At 46.5% G+C, this 14,012-nt stretch overlaps 1 protein-coding gene across 3 annotated transcripts in view; it reads right to left on the minus strand.

Annotated features, from left to right (window-relative positions):
* runx2b (RUNX family transcription factor 2b) overlaps positions 1-13,693 on the minus strand; it is a 41,321-nt gene extending 27,628 nt beyond the window's left edge. For 2 of the 3 annotated variants that reach the window (XM_047328838.1, XM_035618266.2), the window contains exons 1-2: positions 12,562-13,693; positions 12,218-12,341 (exon numbers count right to left, since the gene is read on the minus strand). In XM_047328838.1, the coding sequence (XP_047184794.1) occupies positions 12,218-12,275 (58 nt within the window). In that variant the 5' untranslated portion in view covers positions 12,276-12,341; positions 12,562-13,693. Of the gene's footprint in view, positions 1-12,217 lie in introns of all 3 variants that reach the window. The other variant, XM_035618267.2, reaches the window with a different exon arrangement.
* Positions 13,694-14,012: the final 319 nt, after the last annotated feature.

Consider the following 14,012-nt stretch of genomic DNA (forward strand, 5'->3'; position numbering starts at 1 on the left):
TGTGTGTCCCAGAGCAACCATTTTCACGGAGGCTCGTCCAAGTTTTGTCTTAAGACTTTTTTTTGACTTTGGCCCCTGGAGTGGCTGTGCGTATAGAGGTTAACATATTTACACTGCAACGTTGAGAGATGCAGAGAGAGTTTGTCCCAAAGTTCACTCTTTTTTTTTCTTGAAATGGCAGTGAGCAGCATGGAAAGAGATGGAGACATGGAGGGGGTGGCTGCTCACTGCTTGTGGCAGGAGGGTAGAGGGAGGGAGGGAGGGAGGAGGGGTATAAAGACAATTTCCTCTCTGCTCTTATTGCTCTGACTGTCTGCCGCCTACTGCCTTCATGGAGGTCCCTAATTGAGATCACTTGTACTAAAATAGGAACAAAAAAGGAACTTCTGTGGGCTGGGAGATGGCGAGGAGAAAATAAAGCGGTAATATGTGACGAAAGCTGCCATTAAGGAGCACCAACGATAGATCTGAGCGACTGGGGCAGGGAGAGACTCTCTGCGACTGCCAGGGAACCTTCAGATGTTGACGTGTCACACACCACCTCCTGTCACGCCGCTGAAACTGTGCGTGTATAAGGAGTATTTGTAGGTTTTTTGCTGTTGTTGTTGTTGTGTGTGTGTGTGGGTGTGGTTCTTTGATGGGGAAGGTTGACAGCGCCCCGGTCCGAGGCCAGAAAAATGCCAAAAAGGGGTTTAGTTTTTCCACTTTTGTATACAACACTGTGTGTATATGGTACAGTAAAAAATAAAAAAAAATCTTTACAGTCATCAGGCGCACTCTATGCAGCCTTTGTGTCATTAGCTACACTTTTATTAGTCGGTCGCCATAACTCAAGCGTTCCCCCCAATCGAACCTTCCCCGGGAGCAGCCTTTCCCGCACTGGGTCCCAAAGTGTCCCTCAGGCGCGCTGCTTCTCCCTTCAAAACATCTATCACTCAATCAGGTCTGATCGTGTCATTAATCAAACGACGAGCCCCCTCCCCCCTCCTTGGAGACCAGTTTGAAGGATTGGTTTGAAGGAAACGTGGCGTATCCAGGAGTGGTGCCGGACTACGGCTGGGAACAGGAACCCTGTAAAGAGCGTTTTTCTTGGACCGAGACCCTCTGTAGGTGCTAAAGACAATACAGACACTCGGGCTAGGCCAACATTCCACTTTACACTTTTCCCTTCCTCTGTGTATTCCACGGGTCTACTTCCCCTCCGCAAACTAGCCGGCTAGTATCAAAATATTTATAGTACATCTGCAAGACATGCTGTTCTCATGTATCCAGGACCGTTAAGCCCTGTGTTCATTATGCGAGGTAAAACTAATACCAGATTTATAGGGGGAGATTTCTCTCTGTTCTGCCTGTCCGTGCAGCGCGTTTGAGGATGATTTATGTGAGGTGAGGAAGCACAGGCGAGATAGATAGAGTGACTCCGCGGCAAGAGGCAAACAGGCAGTGGCCCAGACTAGCACTCGCAGGGGGGCTATCGGCTATCACTTGCCCGTTTCCACTGCTCCCGTTTGGAGACTAGGGGAAGGTATAAGGAAGGACAGCGAGTCCTGGAGACGGCAAGGGGAAAGGAAGGAGAAAGGGGGTGAGGATATATGTTTGTATATAATGCATGGAAACGGGGGGGGGTGTCCAGGTGCACTAGGTCCAAATCGATGTGAGGGGCTGTAGAGGAGGACCAGATGGAGGGGGGAAAAGTCTGTCATGGATGCTCAATTGAACACAGACATAAACATTTAACCAAAGACAGAGCAAACCCAAGCCTGGAAATGTACCATACATAAAAATTTTTTTGTCTTGGAGCCTTTAAATGTATTGAGTACACTATTTGTTTTGCTTGGCCATCTTCACAGAATGGGTATCGTGAACGGCTTTTACTGTAAGTGAAAAAAAAGGTTTCATTACGTCTCCATTTCTGGGGGGTGATCACCATCAAGCCTGTCAGTCAGTATGTCCAGCATGGAGACAACAGCCGATCAGATAAACAGGAAATGAAAAAACAATACTGGGCCGCAAGCAGCCACAGCACTGGGGCGTGCATCAAGCAACGGCGCTCGACTTCCGAGGGTTTGGATCTTGCCTTGCTCTCTTTTTTCTTTTTCCTGATCTCTTGCTGATCGCAGTCCAGCTCGGAGCCACTCCAAAAACACTGAGCCTGAACTCTGCAACCTGGAGCCATACATGCACGACTGAATTCCAAACCATTCACATGTCAGAATGGCCCAAGGAAGCCTTGGCTCGTGAACATTTCTGAGAAGCCTTACATGTAGCAGCTGACGCTCCCGTGTGCCGAATGGGTTAAAGAATTAAGTCGAGAGTGTCACGGCTGATGCAGCTCCCTCAGAGATGGGCCTTTGCCTAAACCTTCTGCCTAAAGCCTATAATTACACTGTGCCTGTGAGGCTACTGGTCAGAAATGACTCACATTAAAGTGGGAGTGAAGAGGGTTAGAAAACAGACGGATGGACGGAGTTCACTTGCACGGCTCCCAGCCTTGACAAAATCAATTGCAGTCATCTTTGGACGTTCAACGAAAGAAAACAACACGGATGTTGAGGGGAAAGCATGACAACACGAAGATGAATGGCTATTGTCTAATCATGCGACCTATGACCCTGTATTTTCCGCACACCCTTTAGAATTTGCCAGTTATTCCAGGACGGGACCGTTACATGTCGTGTATGCTCTGCCCCTAGCTGAGACTCGGCCGACGCCAGCTTCATGGCGTGTAAATCGAGTCCCAAGCAGGAGGAGTCATCTCGCCGGGTCCCGCGGGGAGCATCAATTATTATGTTGTGAAACGCTGTCCTTCAAATGCAATCTATTCTGTGGTGTTGCATTATAAATGGCAAAGTTAAGAATTTGAACGTCATGCACATAAAAAATTATTATATATATATATATATATATATATATATATATAAATAAATGCTCTCTGGCAATGGGGTTGTTGGGATGTTGTCTCAGGCTGACAATTAAGTTGTCCGCCCGGAATATAGTGTCACTCTGAAAGCATGAGATTTATGGTAAATAATTTCAGGAGAACTGATCATCTTCAATGTTTTAACTGGGTTTTATGGCGTCATAGATCACTCAGATATGTGCCCGTGTCCTCGGGAGACCAAGCACGGTTCCGAGTAGTTGCAGAACTCAGTAAGAGGCAATTAAAGACGCTCTAAACAATCCAACCTCCTCTCACTGAACTAACGCTGAAAAAGTCTGACACCAACTCTGAGTCTCTTTTAGCAGAGAGGCGAGTATTCGATCTCTTACAAGCCACGGCGCATTATCAAACTCATAACTCCCCTCAACCTTCTCTCAGCCGAAACAAATCCGCATCTACCTGTCTGAGAACCTTTGAATCATAAAACAGGTATACAGGGTTAAAGGCTATAAACGTTAAACCTATTTTTACATGGCAAGCGATTCTTTTCATCAGTAATCACCTCACACCGTGAGCCTGATGATTGGGTAATATTTATGATGGGCCCTCAGTGCGTGCTTCCCTCTCAGTCTCTCTTGTATGTCTATAAAATCTTTTTACCCTTGGCTCAACTGCACTGCAGACAAGGTCCCATTTGAACCTGATTGTATATATGTGCTTTTTTAACTGTGCCTCTATAGTGGCTAATGTGAACAGGTCATATGTGCGCCTATGCATGTGATGCGAGTGTGTATGTACAGTGTGTGTGTGTGTGAGTGTGTGTGTGTGTGTAGCAGTAAAAGGGGCTGGCGCTCAGACTTTGGTTAACCAGACTGTAATTTGGAGGCCCGGTGAAGACTCCCAGCAGCCTCTCACTGTTTGTTTACCGGAGAGACCAACTCTACTGTTTCTGCTGCATCTGCAGGGTCCTGCAGGGGAAGGGCGTGTGTGTGTGTGTGTGTGTGTGTGTGTGTGTGTGTGTGTGTATCTGTCTGGCTAAGTGTGCAAGAGTACATGTGTGTTGGTATAATCATGTGTGTAATGTACAGTAATGTGTGAAAGTGAATTTTTTGTAGAATAGTAAAAGGAAAAATGTGATTTGAACCAGTGCTTCCAATTAAGCTTAAGAAACTGGCATCCCCTCATTCCCCGTCTTTTTCTCATGCATCTTTAAACAACAGTAAATCAAGCCTATAGTATACATACACCAGCCAACCTTCGCTGAAACTGTAGCTTTGTCATAAATAAGAAAACAAAAAGAGCCCAACCCCCCCCCCGCCCCCAAAAAAACACCCTTGCATTAAGAAGTGTTTGTCAGCAAAAAAAAGAGACTGCTATTTCTGTTTGTGCCAAGTGTAATTCTCCCGAGACTAAACTGCTCCCTTTCTGTCCCAATTGGGATTTTTTTTTTCCTTCTCGTCACCAGTTCTCCTCCCAAGCACGGATAAAAAGAAAACAATGCAATTCAAAAGACCAGAGCTCCAAGCCTGTCATTTAGCTGTAACTTTGAATTGTCTTTGCACTGCGTGAGCTGTTTTCTTTCACACACCCACACGTACACACACACAGAATTGTTGCAGCATCCTAAAATTCCGTCACGAGAGAGGAAGAAAGACGAGATGGAGGAGAGGAACTTTCAAAAATGACTCTTATAAAATATTCCTGCTCCTCTGGGATCCTCCTTTGCTCATTCAGCATCAGGAGAAGTGAAGCGGAAAAAGGCCCGTTATTGGTCTCCATCCAAAAGGCAGAAAGGGAGAGAGAGAGAGAGACCTATTTCCTTTGGGGAAAGACAGAAAATAGAACGAGCAGCGCAACAGTTGACGGAAAACTTTTAACTGCGACAACAAAAAATGAACTACAGATGACTGTAAGAGGGCAGCTGTCTGGGTGAGTGACAGGATTCAACTCCAGACTTAGAAGCCGGCTCCAGCGAGGATCAGGAACCATGTATGTGTTCGCACTTTGATCACGCGGGGCTCCTCGTCGGAGCGGCGCGATTGGACTGAACGCATGTGTAAACTGGAACATTTTCGGGGATTGACATAAAACACAAGAGCGACACAAGTTCTCAAGCGACGCCTATCCCCCCCCCCCCCCCGTCGCAGGAACGGGGCTTTGAAAACAAGCAGAGATGTAATGCTGCGGATTTTGCACGTTGGCAACATTGCTGTACCAGCGTAAACACTTTGAAACTTTTCCCTTTTTCCCCCCCTTTCTCCACAGCAGCACATGCAGCTTTGTGGAAAGTTGTAAGACAGAAAACCTCACAGGTATAACTTTATATTAACCCCCTCTTAATAGGTAATAAATAAAACTCTTAATAAATGATTTTAAACAAACTAGTTGTTACAGGTACAGATTCAAGTGTTCCCGCGTAGCATTCTTTACTGTGAAAGAAAATGATTGTATTGATTACATTGTATTATATCTTTCAATTAAGCGCATATAACTGCATTTATTCATTGTTAAATATTTATCTTTTTATAAATAGTTCTCCCGCACGGTCCATGACAACTGAGCAAACTCGGTCCACAATGACGAAGGACAAGAGAAGCAGCTGAATGAGGATTGAGAATATTTTTTCGTCATTTACGAGGTCAAAAATGAACTTTTGTATTCATTCAGAAACAGTGTGAACCCTGCCTGTGAATGGTTCCTGTGTGTGGAAAGTGAATAATTAATAAATACTTTGCTGTGCCGCCGTATTAATGAGAAATTAACATTTCAAACATGAGTTAATTATACATCCTGATGTCGTTCACACTCAAGCAAGTTTATATACTGCTCATTAATGCCAAACAGCGGGGTTAGAGTAAAGTGTTAGTACAGACCATGTTTTTTACTTCTTAATCCCAATTATCTACATCCTGCTTTCTTTCTTTCTTTCTCCCTCTCTCTCTGGAGGCCACTTTACAAATGAGAGCTACCATTTCAAGCTTCCCTCCTCTCCCTGGAGACTTGTCAATATCAGCTACACACTATTCAAAGTTCAAAGACCAGCATCCCACTAGCACACACCTACACACACTCTCCTGGCCCCTTTTGTATCTCTGGGGCATATTTAATTTCAGTTGCCTGCGTGCACGCTTGAATATGTTTCAGTGTGTGTGTGTGTGTGTGTGTGTGTGTGTGTGTGTGTGTGTGTGTGTGTGTGTGTGTGTGTGTGTGTGTGTGTGTGTGTGTATGCGCGCGTGTGCCACAGGTGGTGCGGCCCCGGTGACTGTGATTACTGTGGTGACCAAAGCATTGCCGCCCCGTCAAATTTGTCATCACGCTCTTCCTGCGAGCGTGGGTGGGACGGGAAGGATGGAGGGAGGACAAAAAGGGAAGGAGAGGGCAGAAGGAAAGGGAAGAAGGCGAAAAGAGGAGGGCAAGATGATGGTAAATGGCCGCCCCCGCAGTGCCATATGGGAGGTGGTTTGAAAGAGTCAGTCTTGTGTTACCCTCACTGGATGCCTCGCGAGCGCGAAGCGATCCACCCGTTAGTATCATATCTCTTCCTCTTTCTCACTTAGGCTCTACTCTTTTTCTCCATTCTAATGTTTCTTTCAAGCTCTGTAACTTTCTCACATTTTATCCCTCACTCTCGCATGAAAGAATAAACATGCAACCTCTCTCTTCCACACACACACTTGCTCTCAAAGTTGTCAGACCACCATAAAAGGCTCGTGTGGGCGTTGCCAAGTGGGTGGGCACTCAGATTTTCAGGTGCATTTGATGTATTGTGTTCACAGCTCGGTGCTGGCAGGGGGCCCACCGTGTGGGCAGGTAATTTGAGCAAATTAGGAGATGGGGCCTGTGTGTTATTAATGACACCCCATACCCTTCACTGCATGTCCACCTATTGTTCCCTCCTCTGCGCACACCTTTCTTTTCTTCCGCTCAGAGTCCCCCAATCCCATCTGCGCCTCCTGCTCAACACCCACCACCCTCAGCCCCTCTAAAAGCACAGTGTATGGAATGCACACACACAGACACACACACACACACACACAGCACATGGGACGGGGGTGGCAGGAGGGGGGGGCGATTGGTTCCAGGTGCCAGTTTGAGTGAGAGCATTAATCAAGCAGACAGATCTTTCTGTCATAGACACCTTAAACACATACACACACACACACACACACACACACCGTACATCTTTACACTCGATACATTACTAGGTTTGCATAGTAGCAACTAAAACCCCCCCACTCTCATTATTCCATTACACGGCTACAAACTGCCATTTAAAGATAGGATTTTTTTGTTGTTCTTCCAAATGTGTGCTGAGTGATAAATGATTACAACTTCAGAGAAAGTGGGTGATACCAACGACGCTTGTAACAAGGTGTACTTGTTGTCTCAGACAGCGCCACTGATCTGCTGCCAAGCTATTGATCATAGTAACTCTTTGATGCTCCGTTGCATCGTTTCCTTGGAAATTCAGCAAACATCTAAGTCTTCCATATTTTCACCCAAGGCACACTGTGTATTACCTCACATAAACGACCCGTTCCTTTAAAAATACTCGGCTAACATGTCCAACACGTGCTGCTCTTTTCATGACCTGCCGGTGAGTAGGTTTATATATTTGGGAGTCCGGCCTGAGTCAGAGGGGATACTGCATTCCTTTAAGATTAAACTAACAGGGGGGAAAAACCTTCCTTTTTCTCCAGCGAGGGGCCGAACAGGTAAGGCCTTGTGTAGGTGCAGCGGCTGCACTCTCACTCACATCGTTACAGGCCGAATGCAAACATCCAGGAGGCTCAACACTCCATATTTCCCCCTTATAGAAACATGGAGTGTGGCAGCAAGGCTGCGTTTCACGGGTCAGCCAGGGAACGCGAAACAATGCTGTTCAGGTTTCCCCCGGGGTCTGCGTCTGCTGTATCAGCTTTGCTGAAAGCCATCTCCCGACTTAAATGACCGGAATAAAACAAAAAAAAAAACGAATGGAAGGGATAAAAAGACACGGGCATACAACACAGCGAGAGCAGAGTGAAAGAGGTGTACGAATCGGGGGGTTATAATACTGGTGTTCTGTTTCATTAGGGGGGAACCAGTTCCAAGATAGACCAATTTTCAAAGTGTTAGGTAGTTACTTCCTCTCTGAGGGCTTGTATCGGATAACGGTAATGCGCGCAGCGTGATGCAACTCGAATGGATGAAGGGCTGCGGGATCTGGTGGTTAAGTGTGAAAATAGCAAAATATTGCGACGGCAGGGATCTACCTGGTAATTATGGCGCTCATTTGACTTGCATCCCGGGTAAACACTGTAAGGATATCAAGCGTTTGCATTCAGGGAAAAGGTTTAAAAAGCGGAGTTAGCACTCGCACAGCCTTATCAAAAAGGTTTTTATTGCTCCCTGGAGAAGATTGTTTTTGAGTCTTTTATCAACACTTTTAAACAGGCAGAAACCCAGAGTAAGCACAGCCCGCTGGCAGGTTGCCTTGTCATAACAGTGTAATTAGCCCCACAGCTACTGAATAGGAGGACAAAGACCAGCGATAATACACAGTGCCCGCGTGAGTATTTAGACTCAACTCTCCGTTTGTTGTTGCAGTCTCCATATTACGGGGGCGAGCGTAGTCTCCCTCCTCTCCTCGCATGTTTCAATAACTCCTCACTGCTTCACTTGGACGGAGCAGAAGCAGATATGGCACTCGAATCAGTGGATCAGAGAGGGGCAGAGTTTACCAGTTGACACTTGGTTTTTCCCTCGTTTTCTGAAACAATGCAACAATATTTTAAAATCGCTACTTCAGATATGGCTGTCGAAACGATGCACTGTGACCGCGCAAATACTTTTTTAACAGATTAAAAGGACAACATGCACAACTTTCTCCACGACTCTCACATCCTCACCAGTGGAGAAAAAGACGTAAATCACAGGTTACAGTTCTCTCATGACACTCTCATTTGGACCGTAATAACTACCCCAGGCCTATTTAGGGCCACAATCAACCCGCCATTCAGTCTCACTACGTTTGAGTGAAAAAAAAGTCCAGAGCGATTAATCTATCTCTGATTAAACACCGATCGCATTAACACTCTGCACCCCCGTGATTACTCACAGGAATTACTCGGACCAATGTCGACCTCCAGCACTAATAAGTCCTAATAGCTGGTAGAGCTCGCAAAAAAACACACAGCGCCGTTTTACTCCATCAATGTGACCCTGCCGGGATTAAATAACATGTTTGCCTCAGAGGTACAATTAAGCATCGCTAAATAGAGTTCCTTTGAGCCTGGAGTTGAGGGAAGCGTCTTCTCAGCACAGTAGCAGCCAGTGAAGCGCTCGGATTTTTCCCCCTGGCTTTTTCAAATTACCTATTGATGAGTGGGCTTCACGTCTCCCCCTGGCTGGGGGGGGGGGGGGTTCGGGGCAAGGGGAGGATGTCTGGTTCACTTTTTAGATGTCTCCAAGAAGCAGGCCTGTGGTTAGATCTAAGGCAACACTTATGCAACAGAAGCTGCCTTTCTCAAATACATATACGGTTTCCCTGCAAATTATCGGAGATTTTCTTTGGGGAAAGTTTTCCGCCCCGGAGTTTTCAGATATTTACCCACATCAACCCGCTATCCTTTTGATCGTGTTGATTTGGGTCCGTCTGTGTAAGCACTCTTTTTTTTTCTTTCTTTCTTTACTGTGAGTGCACAACTTTACTGAACAATAATTGCTCCCATGACTTAATTGTCTATATGTAATTAAGTTTGTAATAGGCACTTAAATGTTCCCCAGAGAGGCACGGTGGTTGAGTGGGTGCCACACATGTTGAAGATTATCCTGCCCTCCCCATCTGATGTGCCAGTATGAGCAGTTATAAAAATGTATTTGAGGCAATTAAATGAGAATTGCTTGATGTAAATGCCAAGACAAAAATTTTAATGAGACCCCTTTTTTCAATTTGGAATATTTGCCCGCTCCCTCAAGTCGGCTCATCGCTGGCAATGTGCGCTCAGCCCGAAATTAAAAATGTCCTTGAGTGCAACTCTGCAGACGGGACGGAGCGATGTGGCTTTTTAACCAACAAAACAATATTCTGTAACTCGTGCCTGCAGCGAACCGGCCAATGCTAAACAAACGGATCCAGGAGAAACATGGCCCCGGCCACTGGGAGAACTCGAAGAAAAATATATAAAATCAGCAAAAATATGAAAGTTTTGAGCTAAGATGTGTCACGTTTTTTGTCCCAAAAACATAGATTTAATCTCAAGAATCAAGATTAAAACATATGTATCAAAACTGTTGAATCAATTTCACTCTATTTCAGTTAAGTCAACACTCAAAATTGACTTCATTCAAAAGTCAGATCCTTTTGTGTCCGATAATAAAACAAACATATTTGAGATGCCGCTCCTAATTTTTGCCAGTCCTCATACAGTAGAGCGCACTACATTTATTTATTTTAAATTAGAAATACAACAGAAAGCGCTGGAGGTCTTGCAAAATCACATTACAGTGTCGGGAGGGGGGGGGGGGGGGGGACTTTCTGTGGTCGCACTGACAGATTTACTACCCAGATGTTCACAAGTGGAGGCAAAAATCAATGGGCCGTAACCCAATATCAATCAACAATATTTAATATGAGAAATCGATCCGCGATTATCTCCCCTCTCATGTCTCCCCACCTGGACGTCTGCACACAGCTGCTCCTCTCTGTCCTTCTCTGCCTCCGCCACGGCATGCTTTCAATTTCCTGCTGCCTCCGCTCCGCTCCTCTCATGCGCTCCGACCCCGGAGACACGGCGCGGGGTCAGGGGGTTAACATGGTAATAGGTGGTGGTGATTGGTGGAAGACGCTCACTCTCTCCGGGCTTTCAGAGCGCATTAGGAGCCACCCTGCTTCTGTGTGGAGCAGGAGGCCAGAACAGCTGTGTCTGACCACGGAGCGACTTCTTCGAAAACATCTTTCATACATGTGATTTGGACCGAGCGGCGGCGGCTGTGGGCCGGAGCGGAGAAAGAGAGAGAGAGATAGAGAGAGAGAGAGAGAGAGAGGGGGGGGGGGGGGGGGTTGGGTGGGGGATCTATTGAACTCAGCCTGTCTTATTTCATGTGTTGCACGGCAACAAAGATGTTTCTTTCAATTTTTAAAACTATTCTGGCAGACTTAATACATCATTTCTTTTGCCACAAAAGTTGCCACAAAAAAAATACAGCAAAACCAAAACAGAGGCCCCAAATGGGAATATGCAAATGAGCCTCCACAAGTCATTGAAAACCATGAAGTCACAGGTCCTGACTCTTTCTGTGGTCTTATTTCCTAAAGATCCACTTTGGTCAGCCGTGGATGACGTAGAATGTAGAGTTGGACAAATAAAGAATAAATGAATACCAAGAATAAATTAAACTTAACAGCTTTAAATGCGCAAATTTCTTTGAACTTGAAACAAAATATTTTAATTGAAAGAGGTTTTCGATACATATGATCACAGATGATCTCAAACAAACTTTCTTATTCAAGTAATTTGCAGAGAAGCATTGAGTCGGGACAAAGTGACTGTCACGAGTTCGAATTAAATACTACCACGCTTGAATTATGAATTCATAATATGGGAGTCGAAATTGGAGCAACTTCTTGTTCAATGCAGATTTATTGTCTGTCGATGAAATGCTCCCTGGAGGGCTGCAGAAATCCACGCTGATTAATTGACGACAGCAGCGCGACCGAACAATTTCAGGAAGCGATTACAGACCTTCCTTGGCAAACTAATCAATACGTCTCCTTCCCTACACATAACGTAACAACACACACACACACACACACACACACACACACACACACACACAACACAGTGATCCCCACATCTTGTTCCAATGCTCAACTGTAAACGCTCTTGTGCAGCGTCTGTTTACGTTTGTCAAAACTATCACCCGTGCTTTTGTTTTTGGTTCCGCAACGGCATTGCTTTGTAAATCTAAGGGTATGTTGCACAAACATGTCATCTCCCTCTCGCAGAAATATTTATAAACATCACGTAGAGTAAATACTGGAATATCTAAATGCGGATTTTTTTTTTTTTTTTTTGAATTTGCTCACCACAAAAAGCCATGATGGTAGATTGGGTCTTTCTCCCACCACGAAGAGCTTGGACCTTGATAGCAAGGGACCTCTGTGACCTCAGCTGATCCCCTTCACTCTGGACTCAAGTCCTTCAATCAGATCCAACATACACCCTGACCCCCTTTACCCAGACCCCTTCAATCCTCTATCCAAACCTCCACACCTGACCCCAGGTCCTCCCCGTGACCCGGGCCCCTAACCCAGCTCCAGACACAACAGGGACCAGGCGAAGCAGTACTCACCCCAGAAGAAGTTTTGTTGACATGGCGTCACCGTGCTGAAAAGGCTGTTAGATGCCATGGCTGCCTCTGGTCGCAGCAAGCCCCACTTTTGTTCCTCTGTGGTTTCCGTGACCCTTGACACGTCCTAAACCAAGAGCACGCAGCATGTCATGAGGAAAAAAATGGAAAAGCCATCCACAAGACATGCTTCTACGTATCAACTATTTGGATGACCACAAGTAACAACCAGGTCTGGTTTTACAGAGAGAGGAAAAAAAAAAGTGCAGAGGCAAATATCGCCTTTGCGGATAGATCAGATGGTGTCGGACTTGCTTGCTTGGCGAGTGTGGTTGGAACGTACTTACTCGCTTAGCGCCGTCCTTGTGACTGGTGCTGGCCCGCGACGATTAACCATTTACACTCCAGGTCGCCCTCAAACACCAACCCCGAGCCGCACGTCTGTGGTTCTGTGGTTGTTTGGGAGGCGAGCAGAGCCCTCACACAACCCAGAAGGCACCAGCTTTAAAACTCGTCTCTTTCCTGCCCTCCATGTGCCGTCACTGGAGAGCCTGGGTCACATGCCCTCTGACGTCATCACGGCACAGCAATTGAGTGGGACAGCCTACCGTTGTGGCTTCCTTCCCTCTCCTCTCCCGTCTTCTCCTCTCCCCGGACTTTTTTTTTTCCCTCTCTCTCTCTCTCTCTCTGGCTCCCCTCCTTCTCTGTTGCGCGTGGTTCGGCAGCGTTTCCAAGCTCTCTGGGGGATCGGGGTCTGACGCTCCCATGAGTCAGGAGGCTTCAGTGGGGGCAGCTTGTTCAACCGCCCATTGCCCCCTCAGCATATGGGGAACAGCGCTCTCTCCCTGCTTTGCTCTCCCTTCACTCTTTCATCCCCCTCCCTTCTCTCGTTCAATGTCTGTCTCTCTGACTCCGCTGCTCCTTCCCTCAACTCCTTTAGCAGGCTGCCGCGCTGCTCCTGTCTGCCTCTGAGCGGGGAGAGCCGAGCTTGGTAAGATTTGAGGGTGTGAGTGAAGAACGAATGGCTGGCTGGCGGTGTGAGACTGGGTGTGTACATGTGTGTGTGTGTGTGTGTGTGTGTGTGTGTGTGTGTGTGTGTGTGTGTGTGTGTACAGCAGAGAAAATGAGGGGAAGAGTTGGTGTGTGTGAGAGTGAAGAGTAAGCAGAGGTGGGTCTGAAAACAACTTATTTACAGAAGAGTGTGTCAAGAGAGTTGCATCAGTGGCCCTTTTTGCATTTGTTGTCTTTCCCCTAGTTTCACACTCTTTACATTGCTGTGTCACAGACAGCAGTTCTGTCATAGTCTTACTTCTGTTGTGTGCGTGTGCACGCTTTAAATGGCTCTCATAGACGGGGGCGATTCCTGTAAGAGGCCGTAAATCATGGCCACCTGTCCGCTCTGTGAAAGAGATGCCTTCTCACAGTTCCACTAACACTTGGAAACACACACCATAACACAGACACCCTCCATAACATTTCTCACACACACACACACACACACACACACACACACACACACACACACACACACACACACACACACACACACACACACACACACACACACACACACACACACACACACACACACACACACACACACACACACACACACACACACAAAGATTCCCAGGCTCACACACAGGTCCCGGCACATTGTCACACCTCTCCTTTGATCGCAGGGGTTTGTTACAACAGATCCAGAATACCGACGGGGTGTTGGCGCGGGAGATGAAGAGGAGGCGTGTGCGTGGACTGAAGCTGGGAGTTCAGTCGGGTTCGAAAGTGTTAAAAGTAT

Source organism: Scophthalmus maximus, chromosome 18, assembly GCF_022379125.1.
Source record: "Scophthalmus maximus strain ysfricsl-2021 chromosome 18, ASM2237912v1, whole genome shotgun sequence".
Classification (NCBI taxonomy): domain Eukaryota; kingdom Metazoa; phylum Chordata; class Actinopteri; order Pleuronectiformes; family Scophthalmidae; genus Scophthalmus; species Scophthalmus maximus.